This window comes from Anarhichas minor, unplaced genomic scaffold (assembly GCF_050575085.1).
Source record: "Anarhichas minor isolate MPS153535 unplaced genomic scaffold, ASM5057508v1 ptg000041l, whole genome shotgun sequence".
NCBI lineage: Eukaryota > Metazoa > Chordata > Actinopteri > Perciformes > Anarhichadidae > Anarhichas > Anarhichas minor.
Window position 1 is genome coordinate 6,450,202 of NW_027466487.1, and position 12,595 is coordinate 6,462,796.

The 12,595-nt window shown below is 43.2% G+C and overlaps 1 protein-coding gene across 1 annotated transcript; it reads left to right on the forward strand.

The window, feature by feature from the left end:
* Positions 1 to 71: 71 nt before the first annotated feature.
* On the forward strand, positions 72 to 12,278 carry dedd1 (death effector domain-containing 1). Its single transcript, XM_076108963.1, has 6 exons — positions 72 to 208; positions 473 to 662; positions 907 to 1,425; positions 1,553 to 1,681; positions 2,192 to 2,332; positions 10,294 to 12,278. The coding sequence occupies exons 3-6, from the start codon at positions 951 to 953 to the stop codon at positions 10,698 to 10,700; spliced, it is 1,152 nt and encodes a 383-aa protein (XP_075965078.1). The 5' UTR covers positions 72 to 208; positions 473 to 662; positions 907 to 950; the 3' UTR covers positions 10,701 to 12,278.
* Positions 12,279 to 12,595: the final 317 nt, after the last annotated feature.

Consider the following 12,595-nt stretch of genomic DNA (forward strand, 5'->3'; position numbering starts at 1 on the left):
GGCGCTAGTAGACGAATCATCTGATTCCAGATCAGTGGAACTAAAAACGCGACCGGACGTCATCTCGCAGGCGGAGAGCCGTGATTGGTCCTTTCCTCTGTGTTATTGTGCTGCTGTCAGGACTGCTCGGTGCTGTGGGAGTTGCCAGAGACCATCCAAACCTCAATCGACCCATCAAACTCTAATAACGAAGAACGTGCGTTGTGAGGTATATTAAATGTTTAAATCTCGCTCGAACCCTTTTAAACCCGTTTGTATTTACGTTGTCATTGATATCAAACAGGGCACCGCCGCGTGTAACAAACAAAGTTCTTAACCAGGAAGTAATATCGGTTGATTTATCTTTCCATCGTGAACGGAATACCTGTTACATATATCTATATAAAGTTATGTTAATACACCATGTTTGATGCTCGTTATAATGTGCATTTGGTCATTTTTTATGTTTGCTTGTTGTGTTGTTCTTCCTCAGAGCAACGTGATGACGTAACGTGAGGGGGTAATTTGCTCCAACGGTTGTTGCTGCTGAGTGTTTGATGAACGCCGCGGCTCTGCGACTTAGTAGGACACGCTGTGAAACGACGACAACAAAGCACGTTCACAGCTGACAACACTTTGCTTTGCACCGTTTCAAGACAGCGTCGAGCTGACTTCGAAAACGGGTAGGACTGCAGAGCTTACTGAAAGGGGCGTTGAACTATAACGCGTGCATGGCGCTGACATGTTACCTTGTAAAGTGCACACAGCTGGCTGCTGGTTTTTGCTAAGCTAACTGTTAGTTTACGAGGGATGTGGCTTGCTGGTTTTGGCTGCTATATGTGTAGTTCAACATGACATGAATCATATGCTGTTATTTCGAGTGTTACCTGTTGAATAACTTGTGTTTTTTTTTTTTATCCTGAACAGTTTGACACAGGTGGGAAGGTGGAGAGGGGGCTGTAGGCAGACCCATGGCTGCCGTGCATCACCCAGGGTGCCCACTCAGGGACTCTCTTTACTGGGATGAAACCGAGTGTCTAAACTACTATGGGATGTTGTCACTCCATGAGGTCTTTGAAGTCGTTGGTTGTCAGCTGACAGAGACTGACGTTGAAGTGTTGTCATTCCTTCTGAATGAAACCTGTCCTGCGACACACCCTCTTGACCCGACAGATTGGACAGTTAAGCCCTGCGGAGGCGATCCAGACGACTTGGGTGTTTCCCCGAGTCCCGAGCTGCTGAAGGCTTGGATGCGGTTAAAGTCTCGGGGCTCCCAGCGTCCCTTAGCGGCCTCGTATAAGCCCAAGAGTGGCCTTGAGCTGTTGTTGGAGCTGGATAGGCGAGGGTACCTCAGTGATGGTAACCTGGAGCCACTACTGCAACTACTTAGAGTCCTCACTCGTCATGACTTGCTGCCTTTAGTGTCCCACAAGAAAAGGAGAACAGGTGAGGATGAAAGACGGGGGGGGGGCTCGTTATCAGATTTTGAGAACAAGTGCTTCTCTCTACGATGGCCTTCCTGTCCAAATAATCACAGCCTGATAATTACTAACGCATGTTTTTGTTTTTCCAGTATCTCCAGAGAGAATTGGACAGAGGAACAGGATAGAGAACAACCAGTCGGTGTGCGCTTCTGGAATGCAGCACAGCTACAGACAGACAGAAATACCTCATCCATATTTCTCGCAGCAGTTTAGAACTGGTATGTGCATTGTAGTATGTTATTTAGCTCACTGAGAGTATAGGCTACACTGTTCCCACAAACCTGTTAATCAGTTCAGGAGGCAGAGTGTCCAAAACAGCATTTATCATTCCTTACAACAAGTAGCATTTTGAACTGCTCTTAAAGCCAGTACCTGTTGTTTGGTGATGAGACATCTTTTCTGACATGGAAATGTAGTTTGTTCCATCCTTCTTTTGTGCTCAGAATGTACATGTACGTTATTTAAGTTGAAGCGGTTTGCCCCGGGTCAAAATGATAATGCACTCGGTTATAGAATCAAGTCTAGTCAGTGGTGCCTGGTAATATACCATACGCTTGTGGGGAAGCTTGCAGAGAAAGGATGAACATGGAGCAATTATTAACAGAAACAGGGAAGGACAGGAACAGAAATAAAACAGGACAAAAGCAATTAAAACACAAATGAACCCCATCCATGCTAATGTCTCATTGTCTGAATTCCACAAACTAATTCCATGCATGTCCTGTCAGGTATTTACCCTCCTATGCCTGGTACGTTTGCTCAGAGGAGGAAGAAGAAGAGGGGGAACGGCTGGAGTCGCAGGCCCAAGAAAACAAGCAGACAGGGTCCGCCACTGCCTCCACCACCACAACCACACAAAGCCTTCTGCAGTAAGTGTAGTCCCCGCATTCTTAACCTATCTCTGTTTCAGCTTCTTATCGCTTGCCTTCTTATCTTCATCCTGCCATTTTCTCTTCCACATCATGTCCCTGTCTTTTAGCCATATGAGCTTCAATTTCATTTTCAATCAATTAACACCACAGTTTCTGTTTTGTCTCCTTAATTCTGATGTTTGTTTACGCTGAACCTCAGCTCGAGTTAAGGAGTTTTCATACCAATTTTCCAAATATTTTTTTATGTTTGTCATTACAAAAACGCTCAAGGCACCTTTCACGTTCAATGTTTTTTTTGAACTCCTGGCGTAAATTTGCGTTACAATGCAATGATTCATTTGAGTTTATCCGCTCTTTAGTGTAAAGAACGGGGAGAAAGACGCATCACTATCACATGACCAACCACTACTATCCAGTTGACCGTAAACACCAGCTGGCTTTACACCAGCCACACTAACACTGTTTAGACTTGCAGAGAGTGGAGGGAGTTTGGCTGCTGAATGTCAGCATACTTTGACTGTTAAAAGGCATCTGAACTACACAGCATCAAAATGAAGGACACCTTTGCCAGGTGGGAAAGTGTCTTTAGATCCCATTGTCACATTCACTGAAACACATCCTGACAGCTTCAGAAGGTACAGGTACATCATTATTATATTAATACAGTATGAGGTCTTTGTATCTAGCATTTGTACCAGACTTACTTGTAAAGATGCTTCAGTTACGCTTTGGTTTGATAACTCAATTTACTGTCTCATGGCCCCAGAAAGTCAAAACCTTATTCGATGTCTGTTCAGCCGATGCTGAGTTTACATCTCAAACACTTTGTCTGATTCACAACTTCAGGAAAAACATATTTCACAACAAAAAGAGAACAGCTTGTACTTTCCTTTCAGTTGACTTACAGCGGTTTCACATGCTATTTGTATTGTCACGCTCTACGTTTAGACTTGCATTTCATCTCCTTAACTGTCTTAATTAAACATCGGGTGTGGGGGGGTTGGTGTCGCTCCCTCCATTGCTCCATCTTTACATTATTTTCCCCTCATTTCACCTTTTCTCTACCCATCGGACTATTTTCTGCTGCTGCTATTGATTTTTGTCCCGTCGCCGCTCGATGCAACCCTTGTTCGGCTTTTATTGTCAAGCTTGAAACAAAGTTGTCAACTGTCAAACCTCACATAATATATTCCTGAAAAAAAAAACCACCTTTTGTGTAGTTGATGGAAACAATCTAACTCCGCTGTACTCCATTATCCTTGTCCTTTCCAAGTTTCAACTATTGCCTGCCTCTTAATCAATCAATGCTAGTTTCTCTCAACACAATACGATTGAGATAACACTAACATCAGTTGCCTTTGTGTGAAGTTTGCCTAGTCACTCACGCAGACCTTCTCAAACAATTGTTTGAACTTGCATCACTGCCTGTTGGTCAGACATACGTGTTACAGCAAAGGACTGATGATTCTGACTTGGTTAAAAAGGACAGCCCTGCTTAGCTGTGCAGGATGCGTGATGTGCCTGTGTGACCATAAACAGGTCGCTGTCTTGACTCCACATTTGATTCCACCAGGTTGTCTCAGGATTGTGACTCAGATCGAGTAACCTAAGACTCAGTGGATCATGGAGACAGAGGGGGAGGCTGAGGAACAAAACAAAAAAAGTCTGTCACTCCACTCAGTCCATAGATACTGCAGTGTGTGCTCTCTCACAAGTCTGGGCCGATGCCGAAGGTAAAAGAGCCCCCCCTTGTTACTACAGGGGTTGGGGCGGCAAATTTGCTCTTTCTGCTTGTGGTTCATAATCTAGCTGCCCCCTCCCCCCCCCCCCCCCCCTCAGGCATCGTAGTTCGCTCCTCAAATGAATCATCCTGTAATGTTCTTTAGTGTTGTGCACTGCGGATGATTCCTGATCTGTTTCTGACGAGGCTTGTTGGTGTCAGTGTTTCACAGAACTCAGCAGTAAGCTTCAGATATTTCCTAAACGTTTTCAGCTGATTTTGAAACGAAAATCTCTGGACAACTCAAAGTTTATTGGATCTCACTAAAACCACAATAATGGGGATATATGTAGAGAAAGTCTGTTTTACATTCGCTGGTTTTCTCTACACATAATATTCGAACTTGACACAATTTCACAAACATGGCCAACTGCTCCAGTGTCTTGGCAGGGTAGTCCGTGTCTTCACTATAGATGTACACAGTACAGGTGTTGACACTCGTTTCAGCCGGGTTACATGACTGTAAAGTAAGTCGATGAACGTTTTTGTTACCCCGTTAGCATTTGAGACACTCGAACAAACAGTTATAGTTGTGCGGTCATATCCAGCGATCATTTTGGAAACTATTTTATATTTAGTCTTAAGAAAAAAAATGCTAATAAGTTTTATTGACATTTTAGTCATTTATATCCTTTATAGTTTAAGTCGGCGACATCTCAAAAGGCTTCAGTCGCCGAAATTTCATTTTAGTCATAACTTCTAGACTACATCCACACGACTGTGTTTCCAATTTCAAAAGCATAGCTTTTGCTACGTTTACTTTTGCTACAACACTCTGGTTGCTTAGTTATAGAAAATAAAACAAATGTATTAGTGTGGATGTAACACAGGTTAAATGAGTAAGAATGCAGCATGGTAAAATGAAATCTTTTTCTATTCGATCTTTTTGATCTTTATTTTATGTTTGATATCGTCACCGTTGGTGTTCAATGACGTCGGTTCCGTCTCGTCTCAGTCATGTAAAAATAGATAATTCGTCATACTTTTCGTTAACGAAATGAACACTGGTCATATGACAATAGAAATAATAAAACATGTAAAAATACAATAAATTATCTTAAATCTGATGTCAAATTATCTGCTGAACATTGCTGATAAAGATGAGAACCAATCTTTACCAGCCAGATTAAGGGATTCACAATACTTAAAACTGAGCGGCTAATTGTTAGTGTATTCTTTTCCAATTGGATCCATTCTATTTTCTTAATTACTATCAAATACTTGGTTAAAATGACAGTGTACTCAATGTGACCTGCCCATGTTAGAGGGGGAGTGTGCAAGTTGACAACACAAGTTTTGGTTTAGCTTTATGGTTTGGGTCTTTAGTGAGGGAGAATCAATGAATACATTTAAGAGCTTAACTCTGAACAATAAAGCCCCGTTAATAACCTGCAAAGACGAAATAAAAATATGTTGGACATGTTTGTGAAGGTGCCACCTTTTGCCGCTTGTGGGAAACCTTTTTGGGCCATCCTTTCCTCTCTCACTATCTTCATTACACGTGGTTGTAAAGCATCTGCCTTAAGATTCAAATCAACTCCATTCATTTGGGCTAACAGAAACGTCATGTCGGCCAGCTCTGAAGGTCTCAAGTTAAAAGAACAATGCTTATTGAGCACAGATACTCGTCCTTTCATAAGGACCGGTCCCGTAATCCATTTCAGAGAATCTAAAATGGCTGCCAACAGACGGCTGTTTAAAAAAAAATGCCCCGTGTGACCTTTCTACTGGAGCAGTTCTGAGGAAAATAACCCCAACAGTGCTCTGCCGGAGGAAGCTCCTGCTGTATCTTATCTCTGTGCCCCGTGTCAGCTCTGGGTGTGCGCTTGTCAAGAGGGAGCAGAGATGGATAGGGCGGTTCAGTCCAACGCTGGCCACTAGCTTTTAAACAGACCTCAAACACTCTTTCTTGTCATGATTCATCTCTCAGATCATTTTCAGTGAAGTGTCTCAATTACATTCAGACAATGACAACTGCTGTTACAAATGGCCTGAAGGTGTTTGTACCCCTCAGCTCGGCGGTGGTTTTGTGCCATCTAAATGGGGTGCTTGAGAAAAGGCCCTTACTTGGTTTAATGGACATATTCGATTAATGTGGTGGTTGGAGCTTAAATAATGGGTCGGTGAAGGTGAGGGTAAGGGGATTGGTCAAGGTAAGTGTAGTCCCAAGCATCCCACTTAGACGCTACCACATTATATTGTAGAGCTACAGTAAAAGCTGAGCTGATTAACTTGTCAGTACCAACTATTGCCCTGACTCGGACCTCATTACAACTAAGTGTAGTGAGTGCTGTGCCATGTCTGCTTGATGTTGAAAAAAAAAAAAAAGGTCGACACATGTCCAACCCACTTGTGCTTGTGTCTCTTTCTCTCCTTTCTCTCCTTTTCTCTGTGTTCACAGTTCTAAACAGACCAACCTGTGTCTCAGGAAAACAGTATCCTTACACACAATCAGAAGGAGAGAACGAGCTCTAAATGATCAAACTATGCAAAATGGTACAGAGTGATTTTTGTCTATGGGGGGGGGGGGGGGGAAGAGAGAGTTCTGTCTGCCCGTCTCTCAATACGCCGCTAACTCTCCACTCTCTTGGTCAGTCATTCAGCAGAAAAGCAGATCGATAAAGAGTTGGAGCTCTCCGTGCCAAGTGACTCCTCGTAAATGGGTACTTAAACTTTTTATTTTTTTTTGGTGGGGGTGAGCTGGACGAAGCCGAACGGGCTTGGTGTTTAAAGGGAGAAGATGAAAGCTGTGCCTCCTAATGTCCTGTCTAAGTGGATGTCTCTGTGTCTGATGAAGCGTGAAGTGCTCTGTAACCCTAACAAAATGACTATCATGGTGTCCCTGTGCTTTTAAATGGCCTTCTCCTCAGTGCCGCTATCTCTACCTCCATCCTGCTCCGTATGAAATGGGGAGGCAGAAATGGAGGCCATCCATAAATACAGTAATTGCATGAAGGGCGGTTGTTTGTCATAGCCACAGCCCTCACACAGTATAATGATCCAAAAGGTCGAAACTGTTAACAGAGCTGTGACTTAATATTTCATACTGAATATTGTGTAAGAGTTCAAAGACTTAGTTGACACGCAGGTATATAGACGCCCTATTAGACACTTTGTGATAAATCAGAATACTGAAATACTTTTAAAAAGTCCAGAGTCTGCTGATTTGTCAATATTCTTGCACGGATATTGTACAACAAAATCTTGATTTGCAACATTGAATCACAATGTATGCATTTTTTACTCTGATTAAAGGATTAAGACTTTGTCAATGTGAAAACAAATCGGCACAAATTCACAGGTTATTATGCTGAAAGACTGTCACAGCTCTCCTGCAGACTGCAGCAGGTTGTTGCTCCAGTATTCAGTTTAATCTCTACGTTCTCGAGCAATACAGGGCCTGCTGCAGAGAAGCACCCCCGCAGCATGATGCTGCTACCATCACACTTGATTGTGAGGTTAGTTTATTTCTGTTGGTGAGCTGTGGCTGGCATATGCCAAACACAGAGGGATGAGACGTGTCTTTTTAATGCTGATTTCTCTGCACCTGCCTTACGGGTTGTGTGCACAGTGTCTCCCATCTCACAGTTTTCATAAGCCTCTCGGGGGGCCATCTTTAACTAGTTGTTGTACACTTCCTCAGACCGATGTCACCAATCAGGAACAGCCGCCATTTTGTTTGCAATGTTTGTCTTCATGGTGAAGTTTTTTGCAATGAAGTAGACTTGCTGGCTGTCAGCAGTCCACTGTTAATCAATGTTATAAAACACCAAAAGAGGGGGATGAATACTTTTCTGAGGACAGGTGTTGATGTGTGGTATGACAAAATAATGTACTTGTATCTCTATGTATTGAAGAAAGGTTCTTACAGACTAATATTAGTAATTTAAGACATTGTAATAGAGACGGGGTTTAATCATTTGTCAAGTAACAATCAAATGTCTGATTCCTGTAAAAAAGTGTTTCATATTGCCTCTATGAACAAAAGCAATTTGCCTTTTTTTTGTATGAGCTAATGTAAATTGAATGGTCTTCAAGTCTTCTCCCCAACCCTGCATGTTTTAAACATTTCCCAAACCCCATCGATTAAGCGTCCCTTTTGATCCAGTCCTCTGTTTTTATAGTAATCGAATTACCGCCTAATGAAGCTTGAATGCAAATGCCAATGTTTGGTCATCGCTGTCCTAGAAATGTTAAGACATGCAAGATCAATTCCTTAATTCAACGCTTGCATTTCTAATGTTGACATTTTCCGAACTTTATCCCTCTGGAGTCTTGTGTCATTCTCAGTAGCGCCAAACAAAATATAAATGGGTAAACGTGACTTGTGAGTTGAATCATGTATCAGTGGGTTCATCGGTACTTTGTAGTGAACCAGGCACAGACCTTGATAAGTAAAATGTATTCCCATCAGAGTCACAAGTATGAGCTTTAACCACATAACTCCTGGTCTGAGTGATGCAACTGAATACTCCTTCGCTCGCGCTAACGTGAGCTGTCGTTGTGCAAAATCGCGGCATCGTTCAGAGGCCACGCTTAACGCGATGACACTACTTCAGGAGTACAGAAAGTCAGATGGCGGCTGGCGGTAGCACGTTTCCGCACTCTGTGACTTGCGTTACCGCAGTTTTCACAAGTGGTTCTGAGAATTACGGTAAAACGTAAAAACACGAATTGTCCCGCTAGAGCCAGTGTTTGGTTTGTCCCTTTTGGGCTACTGTAGAAACATGGCGCTGCAAAAACGGCAGGAAGGGCTCATTCTCAGCTCACGAAAACAATGATTTTTAGTTCCAGGTGATTATACGCTAAATTAAATGAAAACACAGTTATGAATATTTAATTTAATTTGTGCTTTTTGAGCCCCTGAAATGCTACACACTGGCCCCTTTTTTTTAGTCCATTTTCTTCAAACGCTTGATGGAGAGCAGCCAAGAGGTTTTGGTTGGTTTTGGTTTTTCATACCAAGAGATGCAAATGTGGCTTTAAAACTGCTTGAAAAAAAATGCTCCTACACACCTTTGCAGTGAGACGTCGATGAGAATGTCTCCAGGGAAATGGATGTTCGTAGATACTGTTCACCTCTTCTAAAGGGGTTTGCGTGGGAGGGATGGATTTTTGTTGCAGCAAAAGTCGTCAGCCGCTGGTTTCCACTCGAAGCTCTGGAATAATGACACGGGGGACGATCTCAGCGCTTCTCTTACTCAGTACAGTATGTATGTATCCTCTGATCTTTCTCGCTGCGCTGTTGCATGACCACCAATCCTGTTACTGCCGAACTCCAGCACTGAACTGTTCTCTGCAATAAACATGTTGATAGGAATGAATCTGCTGGTTTTTAAACACCGGACTGGGAGCAGAAAGCCACTCCAGGGCTCGACACTGCTAAGTTGCTCTCATTGCTGCCACCACGATATTTGTTCAGGGGCGTCAAGTTAACCTCACTGAACTAATTACAACATGAGTTATGTAGAGCATGCAGGATGTCACACTGAAAATCCTCATGCATCAGTTTCTGTTGATCACTGGCAGCCACCTAGTTAACAGCTGACATGAAGAAAAGGGACTACACCACTTGTTCAGTTGCAACGTATTTCTCTCAGTGCTCCAAAATATCAGACACTTTCAAACCTGTTGCAGAAGTATTTAGCACAGAAATGCACGCAGTCTGATTGATCTAGCTCCAGAGCCTCCCATAGTTAGTGTTTTGCCCTGCTGCCCCATTATATTTGCACTTGTCAAAAACAAAGTATTTCAATGTACAATGTTTGCAGTCATTTTATCTGGTCTACAATGTTTTTGTGGGAACTCTGTGCTCCTGAACCCTGTTTTTTTTTTTTTTTTTTTTTTAATCCCTGCTTCATGTGATGTACTATAAACTAAATGAGCTGTCTGTTAATGATTTGTCTTGTCTGTTTCTCTTCCCTTTGTTTTCCTTTCATGACCCATCCCCTCCTGTCTGGTACTGTGCGTGGGCCTGTCTAATATGACACGTTTTCTGTAACCTTTCCTCAACCTCCACTACTCCTCCTTTTCCCTCCTTCCTCACTATGCCTTTTGCCTTTCCCTCTTCATTCACTTCCTGGCCCTCTTCACTCCCTTTGACTATTTCACTCCTCAACTCTCCTCCACCACGCCGTCACCCTTATTTTTCCACCGCTACTTCCTCTTCCATTATCAGAAATCCGCCTGCGTGTCCGGGCCGAATACCTGGAGCATGATTCGGCACTCCGCGAGGGCGTCTCATCGGACAAGCGGCAGCCCCTGGAGCGTCAGTTCGAGTTGTTCAGCAAAGCCAACTCGCTGCTTCGTGCCAGAGACCTGGGTTCCATCGTCTGCGACATCAACTTCACAGAGCTGGAGAACCTCGAGGCCTTCTGGAGTGACTACCTGAGCGGAGCTCTGCTGGAGGCCCTGAAGGGAGTCTTCATCACGGACTCCCTGCGGATGGCAGCAGGCACGGAGGGCGTCCGCCTGCTGATCAGCGTGGACCAGGATGACTACGAGGAGGGCCGAATGCTGCTGAGAGCTAGGAGAATGTTGCTATCTAGTACTGGTGGGAGCACAGAGACTCACTGGGCAGTATAGGCTGATAAGACTCTTTGGGGTGTGTTCTATTAACTTTGCAGAATGGAATATTTGGGAATCATATTGAAGGTTATGGTTACAAGGCCTCCTTTTGTTGTTGCAATCAATGTAATAACCACTAGATGGCAGCTTTCACCATCGGTTGTTTGTGTTCACAGCCAGCCTTACATTTTCAGAATTGTCTGTTTTTCGTTGAAACGTTACCTTTTTTCTTTGTGAAAGGACACTGAATAATAACAGGTGCTACTGTGTAGGACCCCAGGATGAAACGGGATGTATCAAGATCTTTCTTCTTAGTCTCAGTGAGAACAGGAGCAAGCATGCCTGTGCCAAAAGAAGTGGTAAGCCCCTCATAATATTATCAATCTTAAATAAATAAGGTTAAGACAACTGATGTGCCACAAATGATAGAAAATAACTCGATAGCTACATAGTGTTGACACCTGCTCCTGGTTACAGACACGTTTTAGACTACAATATACACAGACATACATGCACACAGACTAAATGGGCTGCAATCACAACTCGTCATCAAGCAATTGTCCACCTTTTTATTTTGCCCACATTTATGCACAGATGTTGGGCATTCAGATTCCAAGACGGCTCTTGAAGCTCAAAATGGCAGCGGACCCCTTTACCCAACTAAACATGCCTCACCGATAGTTTGGTTTTCATTAGTTTGTTGAACTTGAAGAATAACGACAATATTACCTGGCACTTCCTCTTTATGAAAACAAATTCAAAGGTCAAAGAAGGTCAAACAACTTCCTGATCTTTAAAGATGTGTGAGAGAACTGAGCACAGATGGAAAAGTGGGCTTCTCTCAGTACAGATTGACCTTTGTGTCCAACTTTGGAGAGCCTAGCCCACGCAGATACACCTAGATAACAAACACTGGGATTCTCAGCACTGTGTGCCACGATAACCCGACTTGTGATTGCAGTGGTCAGTGGATACGGCTGTTGCCAGTAGATGACAGCAGTGATTAGGGCTAGGCCTCAGCAGACCATGGAAGATTCATCATCCCAAGCTTGTCAACAGCGACCCCGGATAATACAATGGTGGCTTGTGTCCGGGCTTCCAGCTAGGCCTCAGCAAGTGCTTCTCTCAGCAAGTAAAGCGCAGGACAGTGCGTCGGTCAATAGAAGTGATGTTGGGGAGATCAAAATCAAAAGTGCACATCCCAGCTCCACTCAGCCCTGCTATGTAGGCCCAGTAGAGTGGCTCACGGACAGCTGTCTACTCACCCTGCTGGAACTAATGCCTGGACTTCACTCGTGGAAGACGATCAATAGGGCCCCTCCTGTAAGTCCCCCCCCATACAGGCACGACTTAAGCAGGCAGACTTGCTACTGTCTGAAGTGTAGGGCTCTCTGAAGGGACAGGCAGAGGGAGCGATGATGTATTATTATCATTCTTATTCTTATTATTATTATTATTACTATGACTATTATTAATACCAGGGAAAAAAACAACTGATTCAGGGGAACATCTTAGTTAAAGAAAAAAATATTTTTGTGGAAATGTTTATATATGAGATATTATTTGTGGTGAATAATAAAGGTTTGTTTGCCTAAAGCTGTTTTTGCACATTGACCTTTTATTGTATCATAACTAAAATTTCAAAAATGTTTCATCTTTGCTGCCAATGTATTGCAAGAGAAGAAAATTCTGGACATGTGTATATATGTGTGTGTACGTACGTGTGTGTGTGTGTGTGCGCGCTGCTCGTGATCTTCTGAAACGATGACGATGATGATAATACTTTATCGTCGAATCAAGTCTTGAGTTTCTTGCATCACAGCTGCTGTGTTTGCAACAAAGACGATCATTTAAGACAAGAAAGAGGGACACGTGCATTTAATATAACTCTTATCTCTTTGTCTCACGTTTTG

What these genes read in the sequence shown, in the direction of transcription:
- dedd1 (XM_076108963.1), top strand. Translation starts at nt 951, where the DNA reads ATGGCTGCCGTGCATCACCCAGGGTGCCCACTCAGGGACTCTCTTTAC. An exon ending in CCACAAGAAAAGGAGAACAG is followed by an intron (nt 1,426 to 1,552) that starts GTGAGGATGAAA and finishes TTGTTTTTCCAG; the next exon opens with TATCTCCAGAGAGAATTGGA. An exon ending in ACCACACAAAGCCTTCTGCA is followed by an intron (nt 2,333 to 10,293) that starts GTAAGTGTAGTC and finishes TTCCATTATCAG; the next exon opens with AAATCCGCCTGCGTGTCCGG.